This window comes from Podarcis filfolensis, assembly GCF_964270895.1.
Source record: "Podarcis filfolensis genome assembly, chromosome: 3".
Lineage (NCBI taxonomy): Eukaryota > Metazoa > Chordata > Lepidosauria > Squamata > Lacertidae > Podarcis > Podarcis filfolensis.
Genome location: NC_139606.1, coordinates 103,088,562 through 103,108,114, shown reverse-complemented (window position 1 = coordinate 103,108,114; position 19,553 = coordinate 103,088,562). Strand labels below are relative to the sequence as shown.

General features: G+C 45.3%; 1 protein-coding gene across 1 annotated transcript in view; it reads right to left on the bottom strand.

Annotated features, from left to right (window-relative positions):
* TTC7A (tetratricopeptide repeat domain 7A) overlaps positions 1-19,553 on the bottom strand; it is a 185,034-nt gene that overhangs the window by 105,801 nt on the left and 59,680 nt on the right. The window contains exons 11-14 of the mRNA XM_083605066.1: positions 17,452-17,556; positions 9,084-9,201; positions 4,358-4,415; positions 1,550-1,622 (exon numbers count right to left, since the gene is read on the bottom strand). Coding sequence (XP_083461192.1) covers positions 1,550-1,622; positions 4,358-4,415; positions 9,084-9,201; positions 17,452-17,556 — 354 coding nt within the window. The remainder of the gene's footprint in view (positions 1-1,549; positions 1,623-4,357; positions 4,416-9,083; positions 9,202-17,451; positions 17,557-19,553) is intronic.

Below are 19,553 nucleotides of genomic sequence, written 5' to 3'. Positions count from 1 at the left end.
TCACCATCACAGGCATGAGGCCCCAGAAGTTTGTCTACAAACTAATATGACCCTCAGATTGAAAAAGCAAAAGTTGCTGGCTAATGTCCTGAGTCTACCTGCTGTTTGTTTTGGTCTAAGAAATTGTGAAGTCAGGATGAACGAGAATCTTCTGAACTGCCTTACGGAGCGACAATGGCCAATGAGAAACAAGAGCACAACAAGATGTCTCAACGGAATCTGGACTCATAAGCCCAAAGCAAGGAATGGACTGAGCACTTGGCCCTGGTCTCGTTCCATTCATTTTGGAACGCTGCCCTTATGTCAGTAGCCACCAAATTGGCTGATGAAAGCCTCGGCCGTGGCACTTGCCAGTTCATACAATCTGCCAGATGAATTAGTAAAGTATCATTTAGGCTTCAGTTAATCAGAAAGAGAATACATTAAATAGTTTAAATTATTAAGGATATTAAAAATGCATTACGAAAATGTTTATCATGAGCTATGCTGGCAAAAGCAGAATCGGATATTTCAGAGGCCTAAAAATAAATATGTCTCGGGTGTCAGCAACACACTCCAAGCGTGCTTTAAAGATTTATACCGTGTTAAATGGAGGAAAACAAGGCAGCCTCAGAAGAGACAGGACAGCACTAATCATGAGTGAATATTGTTTGCAGGGCCTTAGGTTGAACTACACTTAAGGCCTTCATGCCTCTCTGAGCGATACATAATTTCCTCGCTATTTCGTTTGCGTTTGTAAAGACAGGCGGTAGCTCAGGCACAAACAGGCACAATACCCATATCCTATACTCAAAAGAGAGCTTTGAGCAGAAATGAGGCATTCTTGGCATGCCTCTGGAGGCTAGCATTCACCAGCCTGGTGACTTGCTGATGCTTTGGACTACAAGTCCCATCATGCAGTTCAAAACATCTGGAGGGGACCAGGCTCATGAAGTCTTCTCTAAGCTATAGTAGAACTGGCACAATAATTAACCAGCCTCAGTGATGAAAGGACAGGGGAATATTCAAAATTTAGCTAAACGGAGTACCTTCTTTGAAAAGCATGGCTCTGCTTTATGAAAACTATGTTGACTTTAAAACAAATCCATAACACAGATCTTGGAACCGTTTTGAGGGTTTTAGTCCTCAGGCCCCAAAACCTGCAATAATATTCAGCTTGGTTCCCTAGAATTATTATTACCGTTACTATTACTATTATTTAAATTTGTATACCATGCTTCATCCGTAGATCTCAAGGCAGTACACAACATAAAACTGCAGTTTAAGAAACACAAAATACATAATAAAAATAAGAACAGAAACAAACTTTTTCCAGTGTCTTTAAGTCTTCCATTAATAGCAGAGTAAATTAAATTGTAATCTGCATCCCTCAAAATTCCCTTAAATCACTGAAGCACCTTTGGCTTCCTAATAAGCAAGTCGGTTTGGAAAGAACATACTGAAGGTAGAAAGTTTGAAAAGCACTATGATAAGGGAAAGGCCTCTTTGAACTGCAACTACAGGTATATGACAGAGCATCCCAAGAGTCCTTTCTGCTGCTTGTACCTACCTGCCTCACAAGAGCCAGCTGCAACGAGACGTAGAGGATGATTTGGTGGTCTTCAGGTGCCAATTGACGTGCTCTGTAAAACACAAACACAGAGAGCATGGTAATGGTTCATTTTATATGTGTTCCTATGCATTGCGCTTCTGGAAGCCTGGATATTTAAGGAACACGCCTAGAAAGCGGTGAAAGCGAGTAACAGTTTCAGGTTTAGCGGTATAAGAGATCAGCTTTGTGCGAAGATATTATATATTGGGTGTCATTGCTCAGGGATTCCGAGAAACGCCTCCCAAAACCAGTGCTGTAGCAGAATATTGGCATATAGGGAGGAAGCAAAGGATGCTAACACGCATATTGCGTGCGAAAGGTCCCAGGTTCAATTCTTGCCATCCCCCAAAGGGTCAGACAGCATAGTGTGAAAGACATTGCTTGGGCAGCAACACTGATCAGAACAAACAATGCTTGCTTTGACAGAGCAACAGTCTGACCTCAGTTTAAGGCAGTCTCCTTAAAGACTGGAAGACTCAAGATCTACCCACTCTGGAAGAATGGCAGATGAAATTGATTGACTGTATGGGACTGGCAGAAATGACCGGCAGAATCCGCGACCAGGGAGAAGAGTCGGCAGAAGAAGATTGGAAGAAATTTAAGGACTATTTACAGAAATACTACAAAATTAATGAACTCTGAAAGATGCTGGATTGAACTTATGTGGTCTCTAGCTGTTATGATAAAAATAACTGGGATTAAAATTGTTTAAGTCATAAAATTTAAAAAAGTTGATTGGAAAATAAGGTGTTAGCTAAAAGGAATGTTAAGAGATTAGGATTTGCTGGATTAACAATTTGAACTAGAAAACAAGAAGGGGAGGTATGAGGAAGTCAAAGAAACATGTTATTGAAAAACTGTTATTGAAACTGATTTGTTTTTAATATTTTTCTTTTTCTTTTTGTGTTTGTATAAAATTGGAAAATTCAATAAATATTTATAAAAAAAACTGATCAGAACAAACAATGCTTGCTTTGACAGAGCAACAGTCTAACCTCAGTTTAAGGCAGTCTCCCTGCTTCGTAGCACCTTCAGCTCTCTCAAACCACCCTGTCTCTAGCAAATATACAGTGGTACCTCGAGTTACAAACGCCTCAGGTTACAAACGCTTCAGGTTACAAACTCCGCGAACCTGGAAGAGTTACCTCGAATTGAGAACTTTGCCTCAGGATGAGAACGGAAATCATGTGCTGGCAGCGCAACAGCAGCAAGAGGCCCCATTAGCGAAACCACAGTTTCAGGTTAAGGACGGACCTCTGGAACGAATTAAGTTCGTAACTAGAGGTACCACTGCGATCATAAAAATACTCTACCTCTTCAAACTTTAGGAGTACAGTGGTACTTTGGGTTTAAGACGCTTCAGGTTACATACGCTTCAGGTTATGCCCAGAAATAGTACCTCAGGTTAAGAACTTTGCTTCAGGATGAGAACAGAAATCACACTGCGGCAGCGGGAGGCCCCATTAGCTAAAGTGGTACCTCAGGTTAAGAACAGTTTCAGGTTAAGAACAGACCTCCGGAATGAATCAAGTACTTAACCCGAGGTACCACTGTACTTTTCTTAATGCTAGCAGGCTATTCTGCATCTGGTCAACAAGGATGTAGTTAAACTCTCCCGACAACACCCCCTGTTGGCTACAGGTGGGCATCTGTGATGTCCGATTAGCAATCTTGCCCGCGTCCAAGCCGGAGTTAAGATATCAAGGAAACAAGCCACAGCCGGTGGGGAAAGGTCAAAGGGCTAAAAATAAAGATAGTTTAAGAGTAATATAGGACAGCAATTACATCTAAATAGCACAGTAAGGGAGATGTTACATCTGAGTCTAGGAATGCCTGCCACGTAAAGCTAAATCCCCCACTGAGAGGGAGCTCTGTCCAAAGATGCCTTCTTACACTTCTGGTTAGTGCACAGGGAATCAGCAAGCAGGAGGAGGACCTTTTCAGTTGTCTCTCGAGGCAGAAATATGCTTTTGCTGACATGCATTTATTCCCTCGTTAGCACTTAAAACAGGATGCGGGTGGCGCTGTGTGTTAAACCACAGAACCTGCCGATCAGAAGATCGGCAGTTTGGGCACTGTCTGAAAATCATCCCTGGCCTCTTCCAGTGGCCTTGGGTGAGATAACGGTGCATAAAGCAAAGGGAGCATTAAGCTTATTGCCCATCAGCTCAACATGTTGGGCAATGAAACCCATGCTCTAAAATGTCCCACGAGTGGAAGGATCCATGCAATAGAAGTTTTTTGTGGTATTCTGAAATTGCTTTGAGATTATTCATAGCATGTGATCCATAAATGAAACAAAAAAAAAATGCTATGTGGAAGGAAGGCATACAGTACTACAAAACCCCCCAAAAAGAAAAAAGAAGATCGGCGGTTCAAATCCCCGCGACGGGGTGAGCTCCCGTTGCTCAGTCCCTGCTCCTGCCAACCTAGCAGTTCGAAAGCACGTCAAAGTGCAAGTAGATAATTAGGTACCACTCCGGCGGGAAGGTAAATGGCGTTTCCGTGCGCTGCTCTGGTTCGCTAGAAGCGGGCTTGGTCATGCTGGCCACTTGACCCGGAAGCTGTACGCCAGCTCCCTCGGCCAGTAAAGCGAGATGAGCGCCGCAACCCCAGAGTCGGCAACGACTGGATCTATTGGTCAGGGGTCCCTTTAGCTTTTTAGCACCTAAAACAAGGATAAAGGAGGAAGAGCTCCAACACAAGTAGAAGCCTAGAGACTGGTGTAAAACAAACAAAACACCTGTCAGTTGGGAATCTCCTCACCTTTCCAGAGTCTCAAGTGCTTTTCGGTGCAAGTCGTCTTGTGTGCTTTTCAGGGTAGCTGTAACACAAGCAAAAGAGCATGAGAAGCTTTGTAACCGTTGCAGCAAACACTAAGCTTGAATGGCTTTGTGCTCTTTTTTTTTTCTTCCCCCTTTCAAAGTTGGGAAAAACAGTCCGTATGGTTCCTCAAAATAAACATTCCCCTAAGGATTTTATGTTGTGGAGGGGGGTGGGGGGAGGGAGAGAGGAAAAAAATGAGAGAATGAACACACAGCTCTCCCTAGATCTTGCTGGAGAAAGTATTCCCTGCCTTAATTCATGGGGCTCTACAAAGTTATCACTCCTGTAAGACCAGACGCCTGTACACAATCTTTCCTTTTTGAGAACCTCCAGCTAAAACCGGGCCAGAAATAAAATGTCATGGCAAGTTAGAGAACAGCTCTCCCTAGATCAGGCATAGGCAAACTTGGCCCTCCAGATGTTTTGAGACTACAATTCCCATCATCCCTGACCACTGTTCCTGTTAGCTAGGGATGATGGGAGTTGTAGTCCCAAAACAGTTGGAGGGCTGAGTTCGCCTATGCCTGCCCTAGATCTTGGTATCTTATTTGTTTCTTAAATCTTTGTGCTGCCCTGCATCAACAGAGTTTAGAATGATGCACCTATTCTTCCCCATCTTTAGCCTCACAACAGCTCTGTAGGGCAGCGCTGGGAGATAACAGTTGGCCCCAGTGAGCACCCTGGCTTTAATGGAGATTTGAACCTGGATCTCCCCGGTCCTAGTCCAGCACTCCATCCACTACACTGCACTGATGGGGTTTAGTCCAGATCTTGCTCCATATCTTCAGATGGGGGTTTCTTCCAGAGATCATTGCCATTCCAGACATCATTGCCAACCAGCCTTCTCTGCTCTTAGCAGCTTTTGTGCAGAACGCTCTGCCGCTGAAAGTCCACAGAGCTAGTTTATAGAAAACAAGCCCACCCCCCTTTTCCTGTTTTTATAGGGGGCGCAAAACGTCCATTCTTTCCCGCAGCTGACTTTTGCTTTTCTCGTTGTCTCTTGCTTTTAAATAGCTTCATGGGGTTGCTTTTCTAAAAAAGTGATTTTTCTCGCAAAAAGAGTGAAAAAAGCACAATAAAAATGGAACATGTACGGAGGACCCTTACATTTTAAAAGATGTCCCTAGTTTATTTTGCCTGCTTTGGATACTTTCGGCTTGGAGAAGTTCTGCACAACCCCGGAAACTTGGCATTTTGTCCCTTAACGGAGCCCACGAAAATGGACATCGCCTTGCTGCCTCTGTGTGTTTTATCCCACTAGGTAGGAGAACATGACTACCTGAATTAAGTCCATTAATCTCCATGGGTCTTCTCCCGAGTATGACTTAGCCGGAAGCAACCCACCAGTTTCATACACATTTTTGGCTGCAACCCTGAAATGAAGCTGCTTTGTTCCTATAGGCTGGAATGAGATTCCAGCAGGACTGGCTGGATATGGGACAGCAGCCTTCGGTCTCCCTGAAACATTTGCGTGTGGCATCTCCCCCTCTACCTGTGTGGATGTCGATGGTTTCCCAGAGCCAGGTTTTTATGAGCTGTTTGCTGAGCCTTGGCACTTCTGCGTGGTCATCTGTGCAAAGCTGTTGGAAGGCTGCCTGAAAGAGAGAGCTTGGGTGCTGCACCTGCTGTCCCCTCGATGTAGGAGACGTGTCTGTCGGGAGCCTGCTGGCTTGGGAAAGAGGGGACAGAACTTTGCCAGAGGCTCAGCCAGTGCAAATGTCCCTGGGTGTGTGTGTGTGTGTGTGTGTCTGAAACTCTTCTGGGATAGACTTTGGCTCTTGACCAGAGCATAAATTAGCAATGACAGATGTTAGCCAGGCGGCACCTTCTCCTGCCCTCTGCTTTCCTGAGGATGCTATCCCAGGAGGATCCAAGGCTTGAATGGAATGCTTTGCACCACAGCAAAAAATAAAACTGAAAGGAGGGACTTGATGAACTTGTATCTCTCAAGACAACAGGGAATGAATGGGTAGACTTCTGCAGGCAGTCTGAAGATGTAGAAGCTTGGAGGTGAGGCCACTAGTGAGGAAATGGGTGAAATTTGTCGTTCTTATGTCAAACAGATAAGAAAAAGATGGGCCAATTCTGCCAGTTACTGGCAAGGAAGAATTTTAGCTGCTAGCAGTAATTTCCGGACCAGCTCATGATGTTTCCTGTGCACGGTTCTTTCTAAATACCCTAATTCTATAATGAAAGGGTTCAGAGGGACTGAATAGCCAATAATTAAACCAATGGTTATAACCAATTTACCCTGCAAAAAAGAGAGATTTTAGAACAGAACCATCAAATGTGCTAAAATTAGCACTGACTTGCATACATCTCTATCAGTTATCCATTCCTCTTGTACTGATTTATTCACATGGGCTGGAGTCACACACCAATGATTAAGAATTCCAATCTGGATTCCACCAACCCAACTCCGCAAACAACAGAAAAAATGGCACTCGTTTATCTTCTAACACAAAAAGCCAAGAATAAGCCCCAAACACTTGTACCTCCCCACCTCAGAAGGCAGATGGGGAATCCCCAACATTGAACTATCCGACATCACCAACCAAGTGAGTCACATAATCCAATACATTGTAGAAGATGAGACAAAACAATGGGTACACTTGGAGAGAGACGTAGCCTAAAACACTCCCACCACAGCATACCCTTTTCTCTAAAACAAACTAAGGAAAATCCCCACAATACTAAACAGGTTGACACAGACCATGCGTGGAACAACACCTGGAAGACACCAGATTGAGGAGGGTTAGAACCAAAGACTGATGACATACCCAGAAGGAAATTTCTGCTCATATATCAGATACAGTAACTAATATCAGCTAGACTCAAGTAAGATATGCCCAACTTAAAAATGGAAAGCGTAATGCTGGTGGTCAACAAAAGAGCTTTAAAGACTCTCTCAAGGCAAATCTTTAAAAATGTAGTATAAACACCGACAACTGGGAAACACTGGCCTGCAAGTGCTCCAGTTGGAGAACAGCTTTTACCAAAGACGTCATGGGCTTTGAAGACGCACGAACTCAGGACAAAAGAGAGAAACAAGCTAAGAGGAAGGCATGCTTGGCAAACCATGATTAACTCCACTGTGTCTCCACTGTGGAAGGACGTGTGGATCCAGAATTTGAATCCTCATCACTTATGGACTCACTGTTAAGATCGTGTTCATGGAAGACAATCTTACTCAGCTACGAGTGATCGCCAAAGAAGAAGAAGAAGAAGCCCAAGAAGTGTTGTTCATCATAAAGCAGGTTCTCTGGGCTTGCAATAGTGAATTCTCTTTTTTATCAGCCAGAAACATGCTTGTTTTTTCCATCTCGGGCTTATAAAGACCTTGATTTCTCTCAAGTGGGTGGTTAGCTGAACCTTGTGGATGAGAAGTCTGATTATTCTCCATGATCGGCTGCATTTTAAACAGCTGCTCCAACATGTTTTTCAGCTTCGGTTATCACAAGATGTGGCTTTCTTATTCTTCTTCTTTTTTAAAAAAGGATTAAACATATCAGAAGAGGTTCAGAGGAGGGTCACAAAGGTTATCAGGGTATGGAAAAGAAGCCCAACGAGGAAAGAATGGCCATTCCCTTGCAGCAGACACTGCAACCATCCCTATTTCCCAGGGACACGCCATATTTTCTGGATCCCCTGTCAGGTAAATCCCTGTCCCTTTTTGTGAGGCTGGTCATTCATCAAGTTTCAGCTCTTACTGCATGATCTCTAGATGTCGAACCATAGTTTCCAGGTCATGGGAGCCAGTAGTTCTACTTTATTCTGCACTAGTCAGGCCTCATCTGGAGTACGGTATACTGGACACCATCCTTTAAGAAGGATGCAGGTAGGAAAACAAGAAAATAGGAAAGGCTGAATGGGCTTAAGCTACAGAAGGGTACACTCTGGCTTAAACTAAGGAGGAACCACTTGATGGGAAGAGCAGTCTAACAAGGGAAGCAATTAGTTAAAAGAGTGGGGTGGTGGGCTCTCTCCCACACTTGGAGATCTTCAAGCAGAGACTGGCAGGCTGTTGGGAATACTCAAGCCCTAGATTTCTTGCATCGATCTCCTTCCAGTTCTATAACTCTGCAAACTCATAGAGGCTTATCAACAGCTATTACCCATGAAAAGCTCACATGAACCTCTCCTCCATTCACTGAGAAATGTACTCTGGAAAATCAGGCGCTTGCAAACAACAAGATGAGGGGAAACATCCACTTCACGTATTGCTTGTTAACATCCAGGTGCATCCTGTTTAACTGTCTTATGACATTATACTGAGAAATGTATGATGTTATGGCTGCAGATATTTGCATTTGTATGTAGGGGGGTCCTGCCTAGGAGATGATGATAGATAGATAGATGATAGATAGATAGATAGATGATAGATAGATATAGATAGATAGATAGATAGATAGATGATAGATAGATATAGATAGATAGATGATAGACAGATATATGATAGATTTTTGTTACTATCAAGCAATATATAAATCTTGTGGAATAAATTGCCGGCTGCTGTTGGCAACAAAATGGTGGACTAGGTGGACTTTGGTCTGCAGGGCAATTCCTGCATGCACTTCTTCTTAAAACGAATAAGCTTCAGGCACTTAAAACTGGCATCTCAGAAAGATTGCTGTGCGGACCACATTAGACAAGTCAAACACATTACCATCAGTTGCTTGCAGGCTGTACGTCAGGCCCAAGGCCAGGTAACCCTTGGCTAAGAACTCTCGGGCATCTTCTCCCAAGCCAATCACCATCTTGGCAAAACGCTCTCCTTCCTCCAGCTGTAAGGGTAAACCAATAAGAGAGACAGACATTACCGGAAGGGCCCTTTTGCAAGTAGAACACTCCTTTGGAGGGGGGCAGGAATCAAAACAGATTATCATCCCTTTGGGATGAACAGTGCATGCAAAAATCCGTTCCTTTGATTCTGGAGGTAATATAGCCATCATGAGTTGCAGCCACTGACAGCCTTATCCCTCCATAAATCTGTCTAGTCCAGGGTTTCCCAGACTTGGATCTCCAGCTGTTTTGGACTACAAGTCCCATCATCTCTGACTACTGGCCCTGCTAGCTAGGGATGATGGGAGTTGTAGTCCAAAAACAACTGGACACCCAAGATTGGGAAACCCTGGCCTATTCCCTTGTAAAAGCCATCTTAAACTGGTGGACAACCCAACGCCTGGTATTGTCAAGTTGTGTTCAATGGGGTGCTCCCCACATTCTGCAGACCTGTAGCATCTCCATGCCTGCTAAGTTTCTGCTGCAGTTAAAGGCATAGGAGCAGAGCCATTAAAAGAAAGAAAAAACCTCTGGCACATGCATGCCTAGCTAAAATTTTGAGCCTGTCATCGGCGTTAACTTACAAGCAGGAAGGACAAGGCCTGCACGGGGCCCGTTGGTGGATGTTCTAAAGTTAGAGGAGGTGCTGCAGATGGGAGACGAAGGACATGCTTGAGAGTCTCAAAGTGTATTCCTCATTAGCTCACAGGATAGGCTACAGGCCTTGTCAGCAATAATCGACAGTGTCAGCTCTGGATTAAGAGCCAAGCAGCATAGCTTAGCACTATTGGACAGATCCTCCTTCTCGGAGACTTTGATTAGAGGCTCAAGTTTTCTTTAATGGTTTGACTTGGAGTTAAACCAGGTTAGACACAAATATTTCAGGGTCCGGTGGGAAAGCATTCTTGATACCCAGCCTTGTCAATAACTCCACAGTTTGCTCACCTCCTTCGTCCCAGAAAGGTTAAACATAACTCGGCCTGCCAGAAATGCGCTTGCCACCCCGACCCTTCCAAAAAGATCCCCTTCTGCGGAGCCTGTTTTGCATTATGATTGTAAACAAAGTGTTTGTAGAATCACAGAACTGTAGAGTTGGAAGGGTCCGGGTTCTGGGACACTAAGCCGGAATAAAATTCCAGGGTGACCACGAAGCCTCAGGCTACATTACAAGTTCTGCAACCTCTCAGGGTTCCTTAGCTGTCAGAGAGAGCGAGAACAAGTTGTCATCCTCCCCTGAGCTGAAGGAGGTATGCACAAATAACACTCAGCAAGATTTGCCAACAAGCTGCATTCAACCGCTGCAAAATATAATAATCTGAGCTCTCCACTGCCATCATCGTTGATAGAAACCGTGTGTTTTGTTAGCAGCAGCCTAAATCCTGAAAGCTGTTTTCCCGAAACAGGGGGAGGCAGTTTCCCACAGACCATGTCATTTGACGGAAGGTTTAGGAATGCCTATTTGAGCCATGCCCACAGGCACAATGACAAGGGAGAAGGAACAGCAGGTGCTATTCCCTGGCAAGCTGCCGCCCAGCTGGTATTCAGCTGGCACAACTTGTTTTGTGTTTTCCTTTTTCTTCTTCCTCAGGAGTCCAAGGCCTCATGCAATAAAATCCGTACTCTGTGTGTTTGTGCCTGTGTGTGTGTATTAAAGAGCTTTCATCAGGAACAACTTGGCATTGCTGGGGACAAGAGCAGTGCTCCTGCCTTAGAGCAGAGGGGGAAATACTTCTATCAGCCTTTGCCAACCTGCTGCCTTCAAGATGTTCTGGACTACACCTCTTAGCAGGCTCTGCTGACTGGGGGCGATGGGTGTTGTCAGCCCTAAAAATATGGAGGGCACCAGGCTGGTGACAAGGCAGATTTAGATTTTCAGAGAAGGAGGTGTTGCTCAGAACTAAATAAATGAGAAGAGAAAATGGGGAAGGGTTTAAAATGAAACCCCAGCACTGAGGCAAGTGCTTCTAGAGGCACGGAGGTAGAATATTTAGGGAGTCTTATGCAGGAAGGTTCATAGCTCAGTGGCAGAACAAGTGCTTTGCATGCAGAAGCTTCTCCAGTTGGGCTTGGTGGCATCTCTGTCTGCTCTATATGAACCTGACTCCATCATTAAAAAACAGCCATTCCCACCTCCAAGCATATAGCTGATATACAGTGGTACCTCTGGTTGCGAACAGGATCCGTTCCGGAGCCCCGTTTGCAGCATGAGCAGAACGCAACCCATGTCTGTGCGTGTGCGGGTCACGATTCGCCGCTTCTGCGCATGCGCGTGACGGCATTTTGAGCGTCTGCGCATGCGCGAGCGGCGAAACCTGGAAGTAACCGTTTCTGGTACTTCTGGGTCGCTGTGGGACGCAACCTGAAAGGATTTAACCTGAAGCAAACGTAACAAGAGGTATGACTGTATACCATCTTACTACAATACAGAAAACTCAGTGAGATTTTTTTAAATGTCCCCTTTAAATGAGCAAGGCCTGCCATGAAGGCCTTGTGAATTACAGGGTCCGCATTTCACAGCCTTTCTGTGGAGCTGCCGGGGGTTTTGTGAGTTTTTTTGCTATTGAAGCATCCGACTGACACTTCTGAGGCAATTTCAATGCTTCCATCAATGAGTTTCTCTGGCTGCAATCCAGCTAATGAGACCTGCCCATTGTAAGCCAGCGTAAGCATGTCTATCACTTGCTGGATCAAATCTGCATCCAAATGTGCGTCTGAACGCACTCCCAGATGTGAATGACATTTATGCGTACTGCATTGTTTCCAGTGGAGTATAAATGCTCATTGAAAGGCACATCCGCATCCACACAGTAATAGTAAAAGGAAGTGTTTATACAGTGCTTATACAGCATGTTCAAACTACTTTATGTGCATTACCATATTCATTTAATCCTTACACAACATAGGGCATGTTTGAATAGTTCAACTTTCAAATTCCGAAAATGAGGGGTGCTAAAAAGTTGTAACATGGTTTGGGAATTCAAAATATATTTTGTTTAAATTAATATAATGCAATTTTGCTTGGTAAGTAAAATGTCTGCAAACTTGTATAGAAATCATTAAAAAATGATTGTCAAATACTTGCAGTTATATCATCATCATCATCATCAGGGCTTTTCTTCTAGAAAAAAGGTGCTGGGACTGCGTACCCTTGAGTACTCCCAGGAAAAAAGCATTATTATTATTATTATTATTATTATTATTATTATTATTATTATTCATTACCTGACATTTTCATTAACATTAAAATTCTTTGGTTTTCCAAAAGCAGCCTGTGTATTTTTTCATCAAACATAGACTTACCAAGCTAAATGTTGTCCAGTTGCAATAGCAAAAGCAGGCTTGAATTCCTCACATCCAAAAACATATTTTTTAGACCCCCTCACTGAATAAATTTGCAAAAAAAAAAGTTCACCCCCTAAAATGACATGCCCAGTTACAACAACCTTGTAAAGCAGGTGATTGTTACCACACTCAAGTTTCAGAAGGAAGAGAGGAGGCCGAGACGCCATTTGAATGGCAAAGCCCATCAACTTTGGGGTGGTCTGGCCACCTCAAATATTTTATTAGGGGCCCCTGATATGACCTTGGCCCCTAGGAGTTGACTCCTATGCCAGTGTTCCCCAACCTTGGGCCTCCAGCTGTTTTTGCACTACAATTCCCATCATCCTTGGTCTTGCTAGCGAGGGATGATGGGAGTTGTAGTCCAAAAACAGCTGGAGGCCCAAGGTTGGGGAACACTGTCCTATGCCACCAGCCCTGAGGTGCCCCGCCCCTGAGGTACAGAGTATTTTACTAACTGTACCCCCTGACGCATTGGGATTTCTGGATCTCTTTGCTGCTCCCAATTAATATTCATTTCTGCTTCTTAAGCATTCTGAGATTCCGAGCACAAGGGCAGGAAAGTAAATTAAATGACAGCTTGATTAACTAGCGAGAGAAAGTGCTCTGTGCTTTTCCAAACGTGCTGTAATTATTAAAATGATGTTTATTCCAAGCAGTTAAAAAGAACCGGGGGGGGGGGGAGGCGGGGAGAGAAGATATTTCTAAGTACAGCTTTCTTGAGCACAATAAACAAAGCCCAGCAGCTATACCACCACACCAAAGAATAAACATTAGACAGGGAAAGAACACTGGGCTTTTCGCTTATACGCTGCGTTCTGGCTTCCTCTCTCTTTCTGTAGCTAACTGGCAATTACATTTCTAAATTTATTCCAAAACTAACAGCTTATTTATAGCTTGCTGGAAATGCACAGAATAAGTCGCATTCGCAAAGCTTCCTGGAAAATGAAGTGCCTTGATATTTCCTAGCTGAGAAGTTGTTAATTTTCCATTAAACGGCCGCAACCAGGTACCTAGGTACACCTAGCTATTCACACTGCTGCCAATAGTGGAGAAATTACCCTGCCGGACTTCCACTGACGGTGATCTCATTCTAATTTTATTACTCTGCAATTTGAACGCGCATAATGACTGTAATCATTGTATTTAGGAAAGAAGTCCTCCCAAGGCTCAAGTATTATACTTTGCTGATGGAAGGAGGCAGAGCTGCTGATAAATGATGGGAACCATGTAGAATTTATGAGGGCGTGCATGGTGTTTAACCGTTTCTGCTAACTTGTGCCCTGCATTATTTTACCAGCCGATGGGTATAGTCTCTCACGTTCCGTTGGCATCTACATTGGGACCTGCAATTAAATGTCGCAGAGCATGCCAAGTTCCTTACAGGGCTCCAACCAGGCTGGAACAGAAGCCTTATAGTGTTTATAAGACTTTTGGTCAGCGGACCTAGGTCTCCCCATTTGTGGCCTCCAAGACTGCTTCTGTTATGTACTGAAGTTCTCACCCTGGGCCAGCAGGGGGATACTGTAGATAGTTATGCAAATAAGGGATCGAAAGTGACGTTCAGTGATTGGATAGTTTTAGAAAGTTGTTACAGTTACGTTGTACTGGAGCTCTATATAAGCAGGCTGACTGAACCCTTCAGTTCAGTTCTGTTCTGGCCTCTGAATAAACAAGAGCTGTTTGAAGAATCGCTGTGTCGTCTGATATGTTCACCCACAACTTAACAGCTTCGGTCAAGCCACACCCACCTGCCCATATGACATCAGATATGGGGTGTGTGTGTGAAGACACAGTTCCCTGCCGAAAGCAGGGTTTGCAGGCATGTTCGGTTGATTGATTGTAAGGCGGCCTGAAATGTTCTGTGCCTTTGCAAAACACTACAGTGGTTGTGTTCAGGATTTGCCAAGGCGATGCAGTGGAAGAGTTTTCACAAGAGTACAGGGAAGAGAGAAGAACACGGGTTTTTTCCCCCTTTCCCACCCTCCTGAAACCTCCCACAATCTGACGCTGTAGCCTATAAATAAGTCTCCTTAAATATATTCCCAAGCACATCCCCCCCCCCCCACATAAGACTTAGATTCTAAATGGATGGCTACAACTCGGTCTTGAGAGAGGAAGGGAAGCGCTATGGCAGGAGCAAAACTGGTGCATTCAGGAAGGGCAGACACACACGAAATGCACATGTTGCCCATATTCTTTTAATACATCCCTCTTGCCATCTATTGTCTGGGCTGGAGTCAGACACAGGTTAGCACTAAAGTAATAAGTTCCTAGTAGTGATGTATGGAAGTGAGAGCTGGACCATAAAGAAGGCTGATTGCCGAAGAATGGATGCTTTTGAATTATGGTGCTGGAGGAGACACTTGAGAGTCCCATGGACTGCAAGAAGATCAAACCTATCCATTCTGAAGGAAATCAGCCCTGAGTGCTCACTGGAAGGACAGATCCTGAAGCCGAGGCTCCAATGCTTTGGCCACCTCATGAGAAGAGAAGACTCCCTGGAAAAGACCCTGATGTTGGGAAAGATGGAGGGCACAAGGAGAAGGGGATGACAGAGGACGAGATGGTTGGACAGTGTTCACCAAAGCCAGTGAAGCTAACTCTTCATTTAAGTAAACCTAAATGCAGTTCAGGCCTAGTGGCTCAGCAACCCTTGCCAGTAGGTCTTGCCCCAATGACACAGTTGTGAGGACCGAAGGTCCTTGCCTTCCCACCCGTCCCTAAGGCTCCTCCTCTCCACGGTTTTCCCCACTCAAAAGTCTCAAACTGTGTCTGCACACAACCAATCTCTATTCTGCTCTTTTCATTTCTCGGAGACCAGAGGGAAGGGAAGCTGGTTGCAGCAGGAGGGGGGAGACCCCCTGGATTCTCCAGCAGCTTCTTGGCTCCCCATCCCCTCCATCCTCTGCTTCTGCCTCTGATTGTGGACTTCTCTCTGCCACAGTCTCTTCCTGCTCACTAAACCCTGTTGCCCCTCCAGCTTCTGACATCTCCTCCTCCTAGTCTTCTCCTTCTGACCACTCATGGTCATCCCACCAAAAATCCCCTGGCTCTGAGCCATCTTCCCCTGGGGGGTTCTGCAGCTGGTGCCTCCCACCGCTCCTCTGCATCCAGCTAGTCCATGACATCTGCACTGAAACTGTACCTCAAACTCTCTTATGTTTAAAAAGCAAAGTGGATGAGGCTAGAAACCAAGGAAAACTGGAGGGTGTGTGTGTGTGTGTCATCTGCTATAACAGGTGTCTCATTAAGCAAAGTCTATTCCTGCATGCTGCTTTTTGAAGACGCAGCTGCATGCATCCATTGCACTAGGCCTGGGACTTGCAACTAGACCTTTTCAATGGCAGCGTCGAGACACTGGAACTCACTGCGGGGGAAGCTGAACCAGCTGCCTCTTTGAGCACCTTCAGATGGCAACCGAAAACAGTTTTATTTGAGCCTGCTTTTTACAGAGATGCTCGTTATTTACTGATATATCGCTGCTGCTCTTTAGTTACTGCATTCTTGCCCTTTCTGGTGTTTTGCCATCTTTTATTCGATGCTGGCCCAATTTTGGGTGGAAAAGGCTTTAAAATTATTCTATAAAAACAACCATGTAAATGCTTTGCGGAACACCACGAAGAAAAGAAACAGCGCCCCCCCCCCCAAGAAAAGAGCCCACAGCCAGGAACTATAATAGCAAAATGATTACAGAATTTTTCACATGTTAATAGATCAGTCCTGTGCATGTTTACCCGGAAGCAATTTCTCCTATGTTCAATGGGGCCCCAGGAAAGCGTACATAATACTGAAACCTCAAGAACGAAAACTTTATTCTACTGTACACACGAGCATCCTTAAGTTCCTTAAGACTGCATCCATTAATCGAATTGTCAGTGCAACTACCTGAAGAACTTACTTACTGCAATATTAAAACGTAGCAAGGCGCTGCCCCCTCACAAAGGAGCACAATGCACTTCAACACCATAAAATATTAACAATAATATTTTTTTAGAAATTCTCCCTGGAAGTATTTATTTGACTGTGACAGTCGAGAAAAAGCGAGGCCCGCATGAGGCGTTTTATCACCCGCATTGTGATCCTGTAATATTTATTTCAACCCGTTAATTATTCAGTCAAATCAATTAAAAGCAAGACAATTAATCAGCCCTCGAGCTCTTGGCAACCGTCTATTTCCCTTCCCTGCAGCCTGCCACTTCTTATTTTACTTGATATTTCCAATGAACATCATCCACCGCTGACTGCAGGGCCACCTGGTGGAGATGCCACTGGCGTAAACGGCAGGCTGAGAATTTATTAAAACCCAAGCAGCTAAACAACCGGCAGGTGCTTCTGCTGCCGAAGATTATCAACGTTTTTCCGAGCCGCGGCTCCTCCCAGCCACCCCTGTCGCGGTGACTGGAGGGTACATCTTAACAAGGCTGACATTTTAAACACACACAGAGAGACCCTGCTGTTGTGACATTGGGAGCAAGAGAAAGGGAACCAGCTGCCAGCTGGAGAAAACCAAGCAGATGAGCTCCTAGGTACATTTAGGCAGCAATCCTGAGCCTACCTAAGGGGTGCAATGTCTGACTGTAGCGTGGAGGGGGGCTTATCCCCCTCCCCGTAAACGAAGAAGCATGCATACTGGACTGGCTGCACAGGAGGAAAACAACAACCAAGCCTTCGTATTCTGTTTGGAGGGGAATTGGATAGAGCAGGCAGTTCCCCACTCTGAAGCAGCAGGCAACAGCACTGAGGGGACCCTTGCACCGCTTTTCAGTGCAGAGCTGTAATTTTGCAGCTGTTCAGGCTCACTCCCCCCTCCGCCTCTTGTCTCCTCCTCTCTTTGAGCCGCACTCAAACGCCGCTGCTGTCAATGCGGCACCTAATGCATTATGTAACAAGCACTGCGCCAGCTTGCTTACCCAGTGCAGAGGCCCAATGCAGACCTTGGCGGCCAGGAGCGGGACGGTGGGGTCCTCAGGACGCAGCTTCGCGCATTCTTTGAGCACCGAGACGGCGTGGGCGGACTGGGCAAAAGGAGGAAGAAAGAAGGGGAGAGGCGTTTGGTTAGGCAATGCAGCTCCCAAGTACAAGCAAACGTCACCTCTTCAATACTTAGTGCTGACTCCGCAGAGTTAAGGCATCTGAAAGAGAAGAATTAGGGTTCCCTGGAAACCACAGACTGTGGCTGATAAACTTGCCCCCCTCCCCCCCCCCACGGATCGGGGCCACTGATGGGTTGTAGTTACTGAGAAGCAAGGGGAAGGTGCTTTGCTTCTGCTCACACTCCCACCCCACCCCAAGGAGCCTCTTATAATAATAATAATAAATTTTATTTATATCCCGCCCTCCCCAGCCGAAGCCGGGCTCAGAGCGGCTAACAACAGTAAAACAGTAAAACATTCTAAAATCATTTCATTATAAAATTAATTCCAATCAAATTAATGGCAACCATTGGGCTACAGGTTCTGTGAGGATTGCCAAAGGAGGGAGTCAGACTGTGCCTTGGCCAAAGGCCTAGTGGAACAGCCCTGTCTTGCAGGCCCTGCAGAAAGATGTCAAGTCCCACAGGGCCCTAGTCTCTTGTGACAGAGCGTTTCACCAGATCGGAGCCACAGCCGAAAAAGCCCTGGCTCTGGTCGAGGCCAGCCTAACCTTATGTCTCCATTTCACTCGCTCCACACAGCTGTACCCTAACAATGAACTGGGTTCGTAGAGTTGGAAGGGTCATCTAGTCCAACCCCTGCAATGCACGAATCACAGCTAAAAGATCGCTGGCAGGTGCCACCCAACCGCGCTCCGCAGGGGTCTTCTGATGGGGCACTTTGGTGATTCCCCCATGCCGCTGAGCTTGGGTTGGCTTTTCACATGGCAGGCGCTGCTGCCCCGTGGAACCCCTTGCCAATAGAAGTTTGGCGAAAGACGTCCCTGCCTGTTTCCAGGCATCTTGGAAGAACTGTGTTGTTCACAAAGGCCTTTCAGACCTGAGATCTTTTACTGACCGGCTGTCAATGGTGCGCTTGACATTTTTAGTTCTTCCTTACTGTAATGATGTCTCTTTAGTTTGGCTAGTGCCCTGTGATATTTTCACATTAAAGTTTGGTTTAGAAATATTTAAATAAAGAGAGTGTTCTACTTGCCAATGGGCATGGAAACTGCTCCCCAGCAAGCACCCCACTCACCCCAGAAAACTGTCCTAATATTAAGCAGTCTCTGTCTCACCCCCTGCAATCAGAATCCATTTCCGGTGCATACAGACAGCTCTTTTCTGCCAAAATTTCAGGTGCTTCTCTCTTGCTCAGCATACTGCAAGGCTGCCAACACTCCTATGCACAGTTTAGGTGTGATACACAATTTCTGAATTTCCGTACTGCCTGCATTAAACAGAAGGAAGTACTATTCTGCGTAGGGGCCACTGGATTGGGGGAGGGGGACGACAAATGGATTTGGTATAGGAGAAAAGGTAAGTAGAGACTCCTAATTTAGGGGTCCCATCATGAATAGTGGGAGATACTGGGAAGATAAAAGCAAGTGATTCGTCACACTGGCCACATACCCCACAACATTCCTCAGATGAAAATAGGGACATTTCTCACACAAACACACTCATACAACTGACCGTCCTCGCCCCCCCCATTTGTGTTCCTCCCCAGCAGAGCATTTCCACCACAACAATGCAACACGACACAACACACATATCCTCCACCATCCTGAAAAAAACCCTTAATCCTTATTTTATTTAATTTTTTGATAGATTTACAAAAAGGAAAACACACACCAATAAATACATTTTAGAAAGAAGCAAGATTAGACACGGACACACAAAGCATTTTTTTTTTTTAAATCAAGGCTCCTTGTACTCCGCTCTGCTCTCCCTTTCTTTACTTCTGCCCAGGGGGGCCCTGCCCTCTGCCTGCCCCTCGGAGCCAGCACGTCCCAAAGGGCTGACCCTTGGCAGCTGCAGTGTCTCCTCTTCCTTGCCGACTCTCCAACAGCCGATGTCCTTTATTTTGCCTGACCTGTC